Genomic DNA, 16,852 nt, shown 5'->3' on the forward strand with positions numbered 1-16,852 from the left:
TAGTGATAATAATTAGATAATGATAAAAAAACTTATTGTGAACTAAACCTGAACATGAATCTAAAATAATAAACGCATTAATAATGATTTATGAATAATTGAACTTTCTAAAATTTTATGATATATATTCAAAAGAATTTTGATAACGGGGCGCTCAATTTAATTCGGAGAAGAAATTGAATCAACTTACGTTATCTTTTAAAATATATGATCACTTTAAATAAAAATATTAAAAATATTGCAAGATACATTTTGCTTTATTTAAGATAAAAAATGAAGAAATAGCAACAACTGCATGAAGAAAGAAAGAAGATAACACTTTGCATTCATCTTTGATCCTCCTAATAACTTCTTGATCAAGGTTTTTTTTTTTTTTGTCATTTAAGGTATCTTCACAGTTTGCAACCATAAAATCAATCCTTCAAAAAATATGAGTATTATTTAAAGAGTTCTCGTCTTTTAAATTATATTTTTTTATACTCCTCTAAAAATCAAATTTTAAAATGACACTTAAAAATTCAAATCGTTATCACCTATGCCACGTTCACTTGTTGATAACAAGATATCATATTTTGATTACAAACACGAGTTCAAACCTAAGTCTAGGTCTAAGTTCAAAATTGAATAGGGGTGAGCATTTGGTTGGTTCGGTTTTAATTTCTTTAAAACCGATCGATCAAAATATATAAAAAATTTTGGATTGAATCGAATCGAAATGCACAACTGAACCGAATTAAAATCAAACTAAATTTTAATGATTCAATTTAATCGATCTATTCAATTTATGCGCTTTGATTTGGGTCTATAAAATTTAATTGTTCATACATTTTTCTATCCATTTTTTCCCTTAACGTTGAAGGCCCAACAAAAAAATAACAATCTTATACCATAATTCATGAAAAAATTAATAAGACTCAGTATTATTGCACTAGAAACTAAGTTATAGAAATAAAAAATTAGAACATCACATTAAACCAAAAAAAAAAGATTATTGCAAGTAGTAGAAATATATTTCTTTCTCACTTATATGAGAACTTATTTACATTTTTTAAATATGAATAATTCAATCGGTTCAATTTATTTGATTCTTAAATTCTCAAACCAAATTAAAACAATTAACCAAAAATTTTATTAAAAAAATCGAATTGAATCAAAAAATCAAATAAACTAAATTAAATAGATAAAATTTAATTCGATTCAATTTAATTTTTAATTTTAATTCAATTTTGCTTAGATCTGAACGCAAGGACCCATACCTGGTGGCTGGTGCTCTTCTGATATTGGTTAGGAGAGCCAGATTTTATGCATGAGGAAATTAGCATCTAATTGCTATTTCTAATTTTTTTTAAATAAAAATAATGAGGGCAGGACTCCGAAGTCTGCTGATAGGGCTATCCTTTCGCCGCTCTTCCAAGATGAATTCCTACAGGACATAATAAGATCCAGGAAGCCGGTTTTTTTTTTTTGCTTAACTTAAAATGGACAGAATCCAACCATCATCCAGTACGTGACTGAACAGGTGCTCCAATCTTCATACATGAATCAAGCCATCTATTTTATTAGATTCTCCGAGTCATAAATCTACCGGCTGTTTCGTTTTAGAATTTGGCTGTAATTCTCACTCAGAGCATGCACAGTATCAATCCTCAGCATCACTCCTGACAATCCTTGGCAGTGGATCAAATCCTGACTTGGCAGCTCTGATTTGCATTGCGGGGGAAGGGTCAACGACTATCTCCATATCTACCCCTCCTACTTTTCAAGGGACAGTTATTGATCATGTTTGATGCTGGCCAATATCAGATGTCTGACGAAGGGAATATATATGCGTGCGCCTGTGTCGTCAAGCAACGTTACTTTATGTGCAGCCTACAACGAGATCTCTTTCGTCTCCTTTTCCTTCTTCGTTTGCTTGGTTGGTGCCTGTGGGCACTTGTATATACTTCCATGGATTTTCTCTTGGTTGCAATTATTTTTTTTTTTTTGGGGTCAAGTTTAAACAAGCAATTTCGGCTGCTTGTTTGGAGACAAGAGAGGTAGACTCTTGGATAGTTTTTTGAATCCTCGCGCCTTACAATGACATCAATGTCAATGGCAACAAATTTCTATTTCCAGATTGCCAAAAAAAAAAAGAGGAGTAATTTTTTCCAGCGAACTTGTTCTCAATGGCTCTTTCGTGTTTTTTTGAGCTGTTCTTAGCATGCCGGCTACTCTTTTTTTTTGGCTGAACATGCATTTAATTGTTCCTGGGCTTTACATTTATTTTTCATTATTTTAATGAAAGTATCATCCTCCCTTCCCCGGTGAAAGAAAAAAAAGAGCTCCTACATGCAACATAAATCTACATCTCCATACATCTACTTACAAGTATAACGTGATGTAAAATTGCATCATTTGGGTAAAAGAAAACCCGTAAGTCACGTTTTTTTATTAAAATATAATGAAATGAAATAGATTAAAAAATCAAAATAAAAATAAATTCAATCACTTGTTCTCTAATGGTAGATATAATAAAATTCATTAATATATACCACAAATATGAGAATCATCACACCCTCAAAAAATCTCATGAATCATAATTTTCAACTCTATTTAAATTATTCTTCTCTTTATAAATGTGTTTACCTATCTCCTTTAATCATTTTATTTTTTTTATTTTTTCAATCCATTTTATTTTAGTAAACAAACGTGACCTTTGAATTGAAAAAATTAAAATAAAAATAAGATAATTAAAGAAGATAGGTAAACGCATTTATAAAAAAAATAATTTTAATTTTAATATTTTTAATTCATTCTATTTTATTATATTTGAATAAACAGACTTGACTCAGTCTGATATTTGTTGAAATTCTCGGTGCTCCGAATGGATGACAAGAGCATCCCATTTGCATATATAGTCATGTGTTCAAGTTCAGCACAATTGAGCATTTGGCCATATCTGAGTTCATCAATTTATTATTCGTATCTTGTGGGTGTTACTGTTGCAGCCTCAAAAGTCAGCAACGTGGGATTTTATTTTGATGACATGTTGGTTTAAAACAAAATGCAAATATTCTAATCTAAGTCCACATGAAATGAACCACTGCTTCCGTGATTGGCTTCGTCCCCTCCACCTCCACTGCTGACGCTGACTCAGCCATCATCATCATCAATAATTGCCCTCTAAATCTAATCACACGTTTCCCAGTTTTCACCTTTTTTCCCTTCCAAAATTACCCCATTAGAAAAAGAACAAAAAAATAATTAAAAAAGGTTCGAAGATTGCATCTTTTGAGGCTTGGCTAAACTTTTTGTGAAAAGTACTCGTGAAAGTTTTAATTACCAAAAAGTCCTTTAAAATATATAAAATGTTCTTGTATTTCACATCTTATTTAACTATAACTTGACAAAAAAATGATAACTTGAGTATGATTTTAATATTAAGTTGTTATTTTTCTTTAACAAATTATCATTTTTTTTCTTGTCAAATTATAATTGTATAAAATTTGAATTTGTGAGCATTTTATTCATTCAACGATATCCCTTGATAATTAAAATTATTGTGCGGGACGTTCCAGTGATTTTTCCAAACTTTTTCAAGCCTGTCCTTTAATCCTTTTGTCCCTTAATTTTTTTTTTTAAAAAAAACCAGTCATTTTAATCTACGTATGTTGTCGATGCTTCTCAACAAGACATCGAGCAACCTCGAGTTGAATTCTAATCATCCAAACCAGTTGTACTCACGTACCCACATTGTTGGTGATTTTTCCTTTTTATGACTTAATTATTCGGTACATGTTTTTAAAAAAATAAATCATCACATTTCGCACTAAAATGCTTGGATTTCAAAAATTATTTTATCTTTGGAAAAATAATATTAAGATGATTTGTAATGTTGCTGATAACGAGATTTTTAAAATCAAGGCTGTTTGTTTTAATTTATTTCTTAAAAAAATCACCTACTTTTAAAAAATATTTTTTTGAGTTTTTATGGTGTTTATTTAAACTTTTAAAAATAATTTAAATTCAAAAAAACATATTTTTAATTATTTTAAGAAGTTACTTTGAGCAGCTTTTGAAAATATCTAATGCGATAGACAAAAGAGAACGTTTTAAAGAGGCGAGAAACATGAAAATATAATAAAATTTTAAAATAATAGAACAATAAATTATTTTTATAAAAAAATAAGAAAGATATCATAAAATTTAAAAATAACTAACTAATAATTACTTTTTTATTATTTCAACTAAACATAAAATAATAACTGTTTTTTATAAAATCTCTATAAAATAAATTTCTTTTTATATAATCTTTAAATTAATTAAAACTTACTTATTTGTGAATCTTAAATAAATGGGCATAAAAATCACTCTGGAACTTTAAGGATATCAATTTTGACTTGCTAACTCAAAAATTTCCACCTATTACAATTAAATGAAGGGATAATATACTCGTGTGATGGATGGAAGATTGTACACAGAAACCGACGGTGGATGGGTGAAGCCAGAACAGAACTTCAAATCATGTACATTTAAATATGCCCTTCGGTCTTCACTGTGAGAGTCGGTTAACTAATTTTAATTTTCTCAAAGTTTTCCTTTTTTTATCATTTACATTGAACTATTATCAACGCAACTTATAAACCATTTAATAATTTAATTATATGGATATTTTAGAAAAAATAATAAATACTCTACTCAGTAAATAAAAGATATCAAGATTGTACACATAGAAAAGCAAATCACGCGTTCTTATACATTTACGATGGCAGGAGTGACTCACAAGTTATGTTGTCATTTTTTTAAGAAAAATTAATCATTTAATTTTTATAATTTTGACTCATTTATGATTCAGTCCCTAAATTTAATTATTGTAACTCAATATTTATAATTTTAACTCAATTGTGATTCAATTTTTAAAATTTTTCACTTGTAATTTTGTTCTTATAATTTCAATCACTTAAATATTATTTCTATATTTAAAAAAATTATAAAAATTAAAAGAGTTTAATAATTTAAAAAGCAGTAATGAATTTTAACATAATTTTAATCTTTATGATTTTATTACTAATATTATAGATATTATAAATATTACAAGTTTAAAATATTATAAATTTTAAAATTTTAAAACTTTAATCTTTTAATCTTTATATATTATAAACATTAAAGGTTAAAAATATTTTTAATTTTTTAATTTTATTTTTTAAAATATAAAGTATATAAATAGTTAAAATTACAGGAACTAAATTGTAATTATTAAAATTTAAGAATTGAGTTAAAATTATAAAAATTATGTTTATAAGTTAAAATTCAGGAATTAACTTAAAACTAAATTATTACTACAATCATTAAATAATTATTTTTTTATAATTTTGTTAAAATTACAAGACTGACTTTTTTCCTGGTATTTTATATTGAAATTGAAATTACCATTTAATCCTCCTATATTTACCGCTATCGTTTTAGGCACTGTTCATGATTTCTTTTAGTTATATTATAGCTTCAAGATTTTTTTTTTTTTTTGCAATTATCGAAAAGTGAATGAACTTTCATTTTTTCCTCATTACTGATCCTCCCTCTAGTTATCAACTCTCTCTCTCCCTCTCCTTCTCTCTACATTAAAAGTAATGAGTAAATCTCTCTTAACAAAATCAATGCATGCACATATTTAAATATCCAACCAATTATTTAAACAATGAAAATTTCTACTACTTGCGTCAATTTTAATTGAATTTTTTTTAATTATGTTCTGAACCACAATAGACTCATTAGGTGGATAATTTTCTAAAAGATTAAGCTTTTTGGAACCATGAAAGTCTTAGTTTATATTATTTTTTATATTTAAAAGTTTAGATAAGTTAGATTCTATGAACTCATCAAGGCTAAAATATATTTTTAAATTTAAAGAGTGCTTATAAAATATTTACTAATTATCTACTAATAAGGTTTCACACAACAATAGAATTTAATTCCATAATTTTATATGTTATGAGTTAATTTTTTTACTAACTGGACCAAACTTTTTCGATACTAGTTTACATTATTTATTGGCTATGATATAAATAATGTAAACCAAATTTTAAAACTTACAAAATTAATAATAATTATAAATTATAAATAATGTAAATCAGGCTATAACATTTCAATCATGGACCTATGAATTTCATATCGTATAGTAAAAGATATAGTATATTTTCAGTCTTCTAACTTCATATAAAATTTTAATTTAATTTTTTAATTTTATAAAATTTTTTTAATCTATTAACTTTAATATTGTTAACTTTAGATGTTAAAGGTTGGGTTAATCATTGTTATTTTTAAAAAATTAAACTCATATGTCAACATTTGATGATATTTTGTAAATATTTAAAAATTTAATATAAAAATTTTTTATAATAAAATTAACAGTGATAGCATTAAAGAATTAAAAAGAAACATTATAAAATTAAAAAATTAAAATAAATTTTATATAAAAATAAAAGGTCAAATGTATTCTTGGTGTTAAAAACGTAACAAGTAATTTTACATATTAAGGGTCCACAATGCAATTTTCTCATCAAATTCACAGCGTAACGGCCCAAATAGTACTCCTGCAACAATTTTGAGGAAACGCGGCAGGACAGCAGACACCAACTTTGTCGTTTGTCCACGTGGCATCCACTGACGATGTGCATCACGCTCCGCTTGCTTTCTTCTTCCTTCTCTCTCTCTCTCTGGACTTCACTCCTTCAGTCTCTCTCACTTCAAATTCCCAAGTCCCAACCCCTCGGAATCCCCCTTTCTCCACTCTCTCTGTTTTCCCTCCGATTATTTCAAACTCCCGATTTGCTCCTTTCAACCCTGCCCACCCCACAGCAAAAAAAAACCGGTCCACACCATGCTCTGCTCGGCTCCGGCCGCCAAGTCTGGTTTAAACTGGCTCGACCGGCTCCGTTCAATCAAGGGCATCCCTACCGGCGACGGTCTCGACCTCGACTCTTTCCTCTCCAACCACTCTAATTCCAATTCCGACCCCACTTTCTTTCCTCCGAAGCGGAACCGCAATCGGTCTCGGGGCTCCGAGTCATCTACACCCGATGCTGGCCCCCCATCAATGGGCAGCGTCCTTGCAGAGCTCTTCAACATGGGGAGCAGCCTCAGCCAAAGTTCCAAACTTTCCGGGAAGAAGTGCCCCAGGAAGCAGACAAATCCCAAATATTTCGTCGCTTCTTCTGTGAGTAACAGTAGAATAATCGACTTTGCGCGAAAGGACGAGAAAAATGTCCCCTGTACGAATTCTTCTTCCATTAACCTTGAGCTGGAAAGGAATGAAGGGGACATAGCTGGTTGGGATGTAGAGGAGGAGGAGGAGGTAGAAGGCGAAGAAAAAGAGAGTGGTGGGAACGACTTGAAGGGGTTTTCGAAGAGTGAGGTGACATTGATTGATACGAGTTGCCCGGAATGGAAGGTCGACAAGCTTGTGTTTAGAAAGAATAATGTATGGAAAGTCAGAGAGAGGAAAGGAAAGTCCAAGGTTTTTGGAAAGAAAAAGAGGAAGGGGAGTTTTGGGTTTGACAAGGAACTCAGGCTTCTAGATTCTCAATTTCGATCCTCCTTGGAAACAAATACGGAAGAGTTTCGAACGCGATCTACCCAAGTAAGAGCGAATAACATGTTTCTATATTTTGCTTGAATCTTTATCACATGCTGATATGGTGATCTAAACTTGACAATTTCTTCACAGCTAACGCACTTACTCTGTACAACGTAAATTGCCTGTGCTAGTTTGGTTTTCTACTTTAACTGTATTGTTATGACTTATATGAGCAGCCCTTTAAAGCCTGTTTTTTCTTCAGCATTTCTATATTTATTGTGGCTGTTATGTAATGTCTTTGCGTTGCACTATTGCATGTTTGGAAAATAATGATGTCTTTATATTTTATGTTGGTTTCGGCCGATAGCTTGCTTTTGCCGGTTTGGAATTGTGCTGTTGTGAGTTTAAATGGATATTAGTTAGTGTTGATGATGATTTAAGCATAAAACGGATGGATAAACTTAATCAATCAAGTTTGACAGCTATCACTTGATAACTTTAGGACCAATACGTTGAATCACATCACTCGCAAAGTCATCATCCTTTTTAAGCGGGGCCTCGATATCTTGCGTGTATTTTATTTTATTACGCTGGTCTCAAATGTCCTTAACTTCCCTTTCTGAACTATGTACGCTCTTTAGTTTCAAAAGATTGACTATGTACTGTATTACCCTTGAAAATTGTCCGGGCTGCAGTTTCTTTTGAGGGAAATGTTGCTGCTACGGATTCAGATTTGGTCTCTTCCTCTACTAGGCATTATTTATCAGATGTATATTACTTCTTACTTTTCCTTATAAGTAATGCATTCTAAAAAGAGCAGATATATATTAGCTAGCATAAGCTTTGTTACATTGTCTTCTGCTTGGCTATTGAAGTCTGATATACCAAGCTAGTAATCAGAAATATTAGTCTAGTAATATTCATGTAAGATTTCGAAGCTTCTGGTGCTAACATGGGTCATTGCATATAGGGAAACAAATTGGTTGAGTTCTTTACAACTGAAAGAGCTCGCCAAACTTGAAGGTATGCATTCGGAGGAGTGTTTAATGTTGAATAAAATGCTTGTTAGATGCTGCTAGTACCATGAGAGTCCGAGTATTCTTCTTAGCGTAGTCACTGCTATAGCCTTAAACCTCATCCTTCTGCTATTTATTTGGTAAAATAAGAAGTGTCAAGGGAAACATCTGGAACCTTATGAACTACATCCTACCTTGTGGGGTTGCTGAGCTGCTTTTGGCCTCCTAACTCCTTTGTCTTGAGATGGATTGAACCTCTGCCAAACATAATGGCGTATTCCTTCAACAGTTCAACTGCATACACTGATTTATTATTTAAGAACACAATTTGATGGCCAGAAGTAAAAAAAGAGAGGAGTGAAGTGGTGAAAGGAAAGAAAGGAGGAGGGGAAGAAGAAGAGTTATGATGATATATTAGGATAAATTAAATATAACCTTCTTTAGCTATAGTTTAATTTAATTATAATTTTGATATATAAACTTTAAATGGAACATTTTGTCTTATAATCTTCACAATATTTGACAACTTTGCATGTCAAAATGTCTAAAAACGTCTCATGATTGTCAAGTGATGCTCTACAGTCACCATCTTCAAAGTTCTCCCTTGCATAATCTTTATCCTTCATTTCCCCCTCAATTCTTAATTCCTAAAATTCTACTTTTAGCTAATTTGCAATTTTTTGGTGATAATTTAAGGGGGTAAAGTGTTTATATTTTCAAGTCTCGGCACTAAAATTATGATTAGGTTCTAATTCAGAAAGGCTTTGGGTAGTTTCTCCATATTGATATTTTTATAACTTGGATGATAATTGATAGATCTCTCTGTTCTACTCAGTCTTTTGTCCCTTTAACTTTTGTTGTTTATGATTAAATCCCTCACTATAGGTCAAATCAATTTTGAAAAGAAAGCCTGGTTTGACAAGATACTGGCACGGATAGCTTTTCTGTGTTTGGTGGGCTCTCTTGGGCTGACTCTATTAACAATTAGGAGGCCAAGAGATTAATTATATATGCTACTGAAAATCAGTGCCCTCTTAAATCAGCATTCCATTGGATGGACGATTAGTCACTATACATTCATTTCAGCCTCTGTGCTAATTAGGTAAAGAAACATGTATAAATAAGAAACAAGAAAATGAATCTATAAGCTCAGTATATTATTTTTTGCTTTACGTTGCCGATTCATTGGAATGTGTTGCTGTTTTGTTCCATGATGTATCCCAGTTTTATTTTATACATGGACTTTAATGCTAACATTCTAGCACCATTTTCTTAGGTTAACTAGACAAGGATGCTTTGAACTTTGGACAATGTGACTAGTTAAGAGAGAAATGCATCATTTTTCATATAATATCATTCCTATTATAGTTTCTGATATAAGTTTGGACATGCAGCTTGTATTTGCTGCTCATTTTGAAACATGGGTTGTTGATTATTTTATGTGTTTCAAAAATCTGTTGTCCCTCAGTTTGCATTTTTTTCTAATGGCTATATTTGTAGGAAGCCTTTCTGATCTTGGTTGCATTTTGGTTAGCTTACAATTTCATTCTGAAGTTTTCAAGGAACATTTCTTTGTGCTTCTTAATCTTGTTCCTGTTTAGGGCTGATAGCAAGCTAGGTTTATTTTGGTATTGTAGTTTCTGCTGTTAAGAGCTTGCCTTGATCCTAGAATGTACCATAATAAATTATCAAATTCATTTATTTTAAATTTAGAAATTTGACTAGCTTTAATTATAGTGGTCAAATACATATTCAATATTTGTTATATTTTGTAAATAATAGATGTAATGGTATTTTAGTCAAAATGGTGTAATTGTAAGTTTGTCTTTTGCTATATTTATTAACTGCCAAGGAAAGGAGTGTAAATTTTTCAGATAGAAAGGAAAGACTGGTATGTGATTTAGATGGCTCTCAGGGAGGAGGAGCAATTTTTTTTTGGGGGACCAAGGGTGGGGGGAGCAATTTATTTTAAGGAAGATTCATATACAACGTAATTTTCTAAAAAATGAAACTTCAACCGATTAATAACTTTGAATTATGTTTTGGAAGTTTTTTTTTTTTTGGTAGGAAATGGGGCTTAAAGCCCAGAATAGGTTTTGGAAGGATTTGTTGCAAAGCTGCAGTGTGAAGGTCAAAGAGCTATCTTCATTTTGTGGCATAAGGGTTGATGGAGAATTTTGAGGAATCGATACATTACAAGTTATAAATTTATTATATATAATTTATTCAACCATTGATTACATATAATATATTAAAATAGAGATGGTAAGAAAAATGAACCCCACAATTTTTTTTTGGGGCGCCATCTTGTCTCTGAATGTATGAATGCATGACAGTAAAAGAGCTAATTTGTTATTACTAGCCGCCTCAACCAAAAATGTGGCATTTGGGTTGCATTTCTTCATTTTATTTATTTATTAATTCTGCTGACATGTTCAGGGACAGAATACTGAGAAGAATATGAAAGATGTTGGTGTAGACACAGCCCGGGATGATCCGAAGCCTCCTCCCAAAAAGAGGCAAGTTTACTTGCTTGCATCTTGTGTTTGCAGATGCTTCTTCTTATGCTTTTCATAAAGAGTTTCGAGTCCTCCTTCTGGGTCTTCATTATGAGGACTTATTTGAACTTTACATAGGTTAACAACAATAACAATAACAACAAACCTTATCTCACGAGATAGGATAGGGTCGGCTACATTGATTGCACCATATTATTATGCTCTATCAACAACCACATCTTTAGAAATATTGTTAAAACTAATTAATGCTTTTAAATTTTCAAAATTATAGTCAACAAAGTTCATTAATTAGTGGGAGTTGTTTGGTTAGTTAGAAGAATGTTTAGTTGGTTAAGGAATATCCAAGTGAAGATCATTTAAAAGGGAAAAAAAAAATACTTTAAACAAATGGTCTTGTATTAAAGACCATGAAGAAGGTCCTTTGTAAGGATTGGAGGGAGAATTTTTTTCCATGTTTGTATTGACTTGGGAATACACCATCATCATGCATTGCAGGTTCCAATTTTCCAGGCCGCCTGCAACTTCAAGAAAGGAAAACAAGTCTGTCAGTATGATATAAACAACTCCTGCATAAAACAACACAGGAACAAGAGTTTCAAATCTTAATAAAGGCGGCTGACGGCATGAAATAATTCCAAGTCTCCACAGGTCATTTACTTGTAATTCTGAATTCTCATTTGCCTGCTGCTTAATTATGGTATTGTTGGTCCTTCATTGTCATTTTAGTCACAAAACGTTTATTGATGTAAAGCTCTTTTGTTCTTCTTGAATTGCAAACTTGTTTTCAGCAATAGATCTGCAAATTTAAGTTATTTCCCTCTGTCCTTCTGGCCCTTTACCCTTTTCTTTTCTTTTCTTTTTTCCCTTATTTTTCACTTTTGCTGCAAGATTTTTTCTCTCTCTCTCTCCTGTTCTTCCCTTGTTAAGAAATCTGTTTACAAGATAGTTAGCAAAAGTTGCTAATCCGTAACCATATTTATTTTGAAGAAATTCCATTAGGCCTTTTAAAGCTCAGTAGTTGTATTTTACCAGAAAATTCAGGTGAATCTTAATTTTAATTTCTTGAAAAACCAGAATAGGACAATAGGAAGTTTAGAAATCCAAGACTAATGTGTTAAGTAATATATAATTAATTATTAATAGAATTACATTACCAATAAACAAAAATTATGACCCATTTTAAGAACACGTAAATATGTAAATATATTTTTGAGTTCATTTTAGCCATTGCCTTATGGCTTGTGAGTTATACACGTCAAATATCTTTTCCTTTTGTTTAATTGGTATATTTTTCTTTCCTGTCTTCAAAACATTTCAAAAATAAATAAACCAAACCGAAGTAGAATAAATGAGAATGCATCAAACTGCAGCACATGTTTGTTATTGATGAAGATTATCATAAATCATACTCCCCACATTCCCTTATACAAAGTATTTTTTAAAAGTTTATCTCCTAAATAAAAGAGATGATATAATAATTGAATAATTAAATAATTTTATTTTTATTGTAAAAAATAAAAAAGATATTAATTATATGTTTTACTCATCCGATATTGATTATAATATTTATTTGGAAAAAAATTGAAAACGTTCTAAATAACGAACTTTTATAGTTTTTTTAGTATGTGGAGTAAAATTTAATTAATATATGTATGTAAAGTAACCTTGGAGTTAATGCATGTAAAGAAGATCTGAATGGATACCAAGCCAAAGGAAAAACCAAATTCTAGTAGACGAGGAAAAAGAAGGCGTGATCCTCCCCATTCATAAATGACTTGCAAGGTTGTGGTTACGTTGTTGTGTTACTTAAGAAAAATCACAATCAAGGACTTTTAAAGATAATTAACTGCATTGTAAGACTAAATAATTTTGATATTACTTTGTAGAATTAAAGCATCTATCTTTATTGTGAAAAGAAAAAAAATACCCTTCATGTATATATTATATATTCTTTTAACAACAATTTCACATTAAAGAAAGTCTCATTCATATTTTAACAACAATCAATTTTTTATTAACAATTTTAAAAGATTAATTTGGTAGTGGAGAGGAACAAGTATTATGATTTGGTGAATAAGTTTCAATTGAGTAAAAACAAGTTACATTTTTATTCTAACAACGATCAATTTTTTTTATTAACAACTTCAAAAAATTAACTTGCTAGTGGTGAGGAACACGTGTTGTAATTCGGTAAGCAAGTCTTTATTTGACAAAAAACAAGTTCCATTTTTATTGTAACAACAATCAATTCCTTTATTAATAACTATAAAATATTAATTTGATAGAGAAATTATTATAATTTAGCGAATGAGTCTCTATTAAAAAAGTTTCATTCTCATTTTAACAACAATCAATTTTCCCATCACAACAAAAATACATTGGGGGTAATTTTATCTTTTCATAATAAATTTAATTATATTTAGGTCATTTACTCTTATAGGGCAATTAAATTTTTTCATGAGTCCTTGATTGTAATTTTCTCTATTACTTAAGACATGCATCGCATAAAATTTACATTCTTTTTATTTTAATACCCAAAATTTAAAGTCTTAGCTAAGTTTTCTTGTAAGAAGAAGAAATATTTAGGTAGACTAGATGCACCACGTTATTTATAATCTGTTCAATTAAAATATTTCAAGTAATGTCATTTTTTAAATTGATTTTATTTTTATAATAGAATATACATTTGATATTTTATTTTTTTCTCTCTACTATTATTAATATCAAATTAATTTATAATTAATGTCATTTAAATATAATATTTTTATTAAATAAATCACAAATAATATAATAAATTCAACCTATCTAAGCATTTCTTTGTAAGGAGTTGAAAAAGAATATACATTTTATTGTTTGCGCCACAAACATCAAATCTGTATTATTTACTGATTTTTTTAAATTAAAAAAGAATTTATATACAAGTGTAAGTAATGAATCCTAGCTATAAATATCTCTTGACATTATTATGCTCGATAATACTTAAATCTACCTCAATAATATCGGCTATCATGTAATTATATTAGGAAAAATAAATTTAGATACCACACATGCACTCTTTTTACACACACACTCACATATGGGGAAATCGTATAAAGTTTGATGAATAGATTATATTATTTACCGTTGTGGGTGTGGGTGTGCCGCAGTCCGAAGTAGTACTTGTAGGCCAGTGGCAGTCGCTTGCTTGGAGTGCACGTACGCTCTGCAAATCTGGCTGCTCAGCTCACTCAGTTTACATAAAGTTGATGCCTTTCTCTAGTTCTGCTTCTTCCATGGCGTTTCGTGTATGCCCAGTAACGCTTTTACCTACCCTTCAAATCTCCCTTCATCCAGTTTCAGCCTTTTATCGTCGACGCTTTTTCCCCGCTGCGAGGTTCAATGAACCATCGAGAGGCTCGCTTAAATTACTATCAAGCAAGGAGTTTTTCGGACCCACCATTCTCACTTTCTCCCAATGCAGTTGCAGTAACTCTCTCGCCAATCCTATAGCTGAAACGGGTGAGTTACTCTCACAGTCAAATTCTCAAACACCTGTCCTTCGAAATGCGTAAACCGCCTATGTCCATGCATTGTATGTTTCACGGACCCTTTTTTCCCTTTTGCCGGTTTCAGGAATGCTCTTCTCTTTCTTTCATGAGATCGGGTTGGGTTTTGATGGAACCCAAATGCTGTTGGCAAATCACCCTGAGCTTGCAATGGTATCCCTGGATGCATTACATGCTCGGGTTCGTTCTTTACAGTCTCTTGTTGGGTTTGATCATCTTGCTCTGCTGAACTTAGTCGCAAAGCGTCCAAATGTATTAACAGCCATGGAAATTGATGATTTGATATGTTTCGTGCGAGATGAATTGGAAGGGCAGATAAATCAAGCACAGATAAAACGCTTATTATCCGGTACAGAACCAAGATTTTTTGTGGGTTTTGATCAAAAGGTCAAACTGCTTCTCGACAGGGGGGTTCCCTGTGAAAAGATTGTTCATGTGCTCAACAATGTGAATTTGACGAAGGCAGTGTGTCATAGGTCCCTGGATGAAATTAATAGAACGATAGATTTCTTAGACCCTTTTGGTGGCATTAATCTAATTGTAAGGCGTCCTGCAATTTTCAATTATGATTTGGATAATCAACTGATTCCAAGAACCAAATTTCTGACTGAACTTAGTGGAGGAGATGAAGATGGCACGGGGAAGGTGCTGCGTAAGCTCCCGGCAATTTTGAGTTACCGTGTGGAGCATACAGAGGGCCATGTAGAGTTCCTGAGGTCTTTTGTAGGCTTGAATGATCGAGAAATATTTCGGATAATAATGGTTTTTCCTAGTATTGTTAGTGCTAGCAGGGAGAGGAAGCTGCGTCCAAGAATAGAGTTTCTCAAGGATTGTGGGTTGAATTCAAATGAAATCTTCAAGTTCTTGATAAAAGCTCCTTTATTTCTAGGCCATTCATTCCATGAGAACATTGCATATAAACTTGTGTTGCTGGTCAAGATTGGGTACAAATATAGGACAAAGGATTTGGCGACGGCAATCGGATCTACCACTAGGACAAGCTGTGAGAACTTGCAGAAGGTGATTGATCTATTCTTGAGTTATGGGTTTTCATGCGAAGACATAGTTGCTATGAGCAAGAAGCATCCTCAGATACTGCAGTACAATCGTACATCTCTAGAGAAGAAGATGAAGTACCTAGTAGAGGAGATGGATCGTGACATTGAGGAGTTGCTAGCTTTCCCTGCATTCCTTGGTTACAAGCTGGACGACAGAATCAAACAGAGGTTTGAAGAAAAGAGTAAGAGAGGATCAAGAATGTCTCTCAATAAGCTTTTAACTATTTCATCTGAAAGATTCACAACGAAAAAGAAAGAAGGCCTCTGAGAAAATCATGCTATAGGAAGTATTAATGCAAATGAAGATGTTTGAATTAACTTCTTTTCTTTTTTGGTCAGTTTTTGCTGTCCCCAGTTAATTTATTTCATCACACAAAGGGCGCCTAGTGGCATTTTACTATATTTTAAGGAGTCTCAGCGCTAAAGTTCTCTTTGCACAGAATCAACTGCTTTAGATATTTGCTGCTTGTGCTGTGGAAACAGAAACCAACCACGCATCTCCTTGAAGCAGTGAAGATATTGGTTTTTAGACAAATGATGAAACCTTTTCCCCCTCTGAAAAAAGCAATTAAAAGTAGGCTTAACATCAACAGTGATCGTCGTGGGACCATTTATTATCGGAGAGAAGTGGGTTAGGTTTGTTATGTTCCCGAGTCAATGTGTAGGAGCATTACTGGACCTCTACTGGAGCCAAAGTTGAAAAAGAGTCTCTCCGTCCAAAGATACCGATCACATCGCTAAAGCTGTCTGAAAACTGATAGTACACAGCACGACATTGTGGTACAGTAAGCTCTTCTCACTCACTGAAGCAACATGCCCTGCCAATTCACCATGTCGAGCTTGCGGGGATGACAACTGTTTTGAGTTTTGTATCATCTTCTCTTCACACGAGAGGTCATTCAAAATTTTGATTGGTGGCCTCTTAATGCCTGGCGCACTACCTTTAATTTGTTGGCTCAAGGTAGCAATAACTATTTTCTGCATGTTACAACGTGTTAGCCACTATTAAAAGATGCTAAAGATGATGTCCCAGGCCCCTTTTCAATATTTTCAGCATCAGAATTTTCTTTTTCTTTTTCCTTTTTCACATCTTACATAATCCATCCTTTTAATTCAATAGAAAACAGGCCATTCATGCCGTTCATAAAAGAGGTCCTGACCA

General features: G+C 31.9%; 2 protein-coding genes across 2 annotated transcripts; both read left to right on the forward strand.

Annotated features, from left to right (window-relative positions):
* The first annotated feature begins 6,693 nt into the window (after positions 1-6,693).
* LOC129301505 (uncharacterized) lies at positions 6,694-11,899 on the forward strand. Its single transcript, XM_054940068.1, has 3 exons — positions 6,694-7,615; positions 11,008-11,087; positions 11,583-11,899. The coding sequence occupies exons 1-3, from the start codon at positions 6,857-6,859 to the stop codon at positions 11,644-11,646; spliced, it is 903 nt and encodes a 300-aa protein (XP_054796043.1). The 5' UTR covers positions 6,694-6,856; the 3' UTR covers positions 11,647-11,899.
* Positions 11,900-14,012: 2,113 nt separating this feature from the next.
* LOC129297824 (transcription termination factor MTERF8, chloroplastic) lies at positions 14,013-16,735 on the forward strand. Its single transcript, XM_054936179.1, has 2 exons — positions 14,013-14,585; positions 14,700-16,735. Exons 1-2 carry the CDS (start codon positions 14,333-14,335, stop codon positions 15,956-15,958), a joined length of 1,512 nt encoding a protein of 503 aa, XP_054792154.1. The 5' UTR covers positions 14,013-14,332; the 3' UTR covers positions 15,959-16,735.
* Positions 16,736-16,852: the final 117 nt, after the last annotated feature.

This window comes from Prosopis cineraria, unplaced genomic scaffold (genome assembly GCF_029017545.1).
Source record: "Prosopis cineraria cultivar Desert tree isolate PC_DT_omini unplaced genomic scaffold, ASM2901754v1 PC2, whole genome shotgun sequence".
NCBI lineage: Eukaryota > Viridiplantae > Streptophyta > Magnoliopsida > Fabales > Fabaceae > Prosopis > Prosopis cineraria.

Coding starts and splice junctions, on each gene's coding strand:
- LOC129301505 (XM_054940068.1), top strand. CDS start 6,857: ATGCTCTGCTCGGCTCCGGCCGCCAAGTCTGGTTTAAACTGGCTCGAC. Junction 7,616..11,007: donor TTCGAACGCGATCTACCCAA/GTAAGAGCGAAT, acceptor TGACATGTTCAG/GGACAGAATACTGAGAAGAA. Junction 11,088..11,582: donor AAGCCTCCTCCCAAAAAGAG/GCAAGTTTACTT, acceptor CATGCATTGCAG/GTTCCAATTTTCCAGGCCGC.
- LOC129297824 (XM_054936179.1), top strand. CDS start 14,333: ATGCCTTTCTCTAGTTCTGCTTCTTCCATGGCGTTTCGTGTATGCCCA. Junction 14,586..14,699: donor CAATCCTATAGCTGAAACGG/GTGAGTTACTCT, acceptor TGCCGGTTTCAG/GAATGCTCTTCTCTTTCTTT.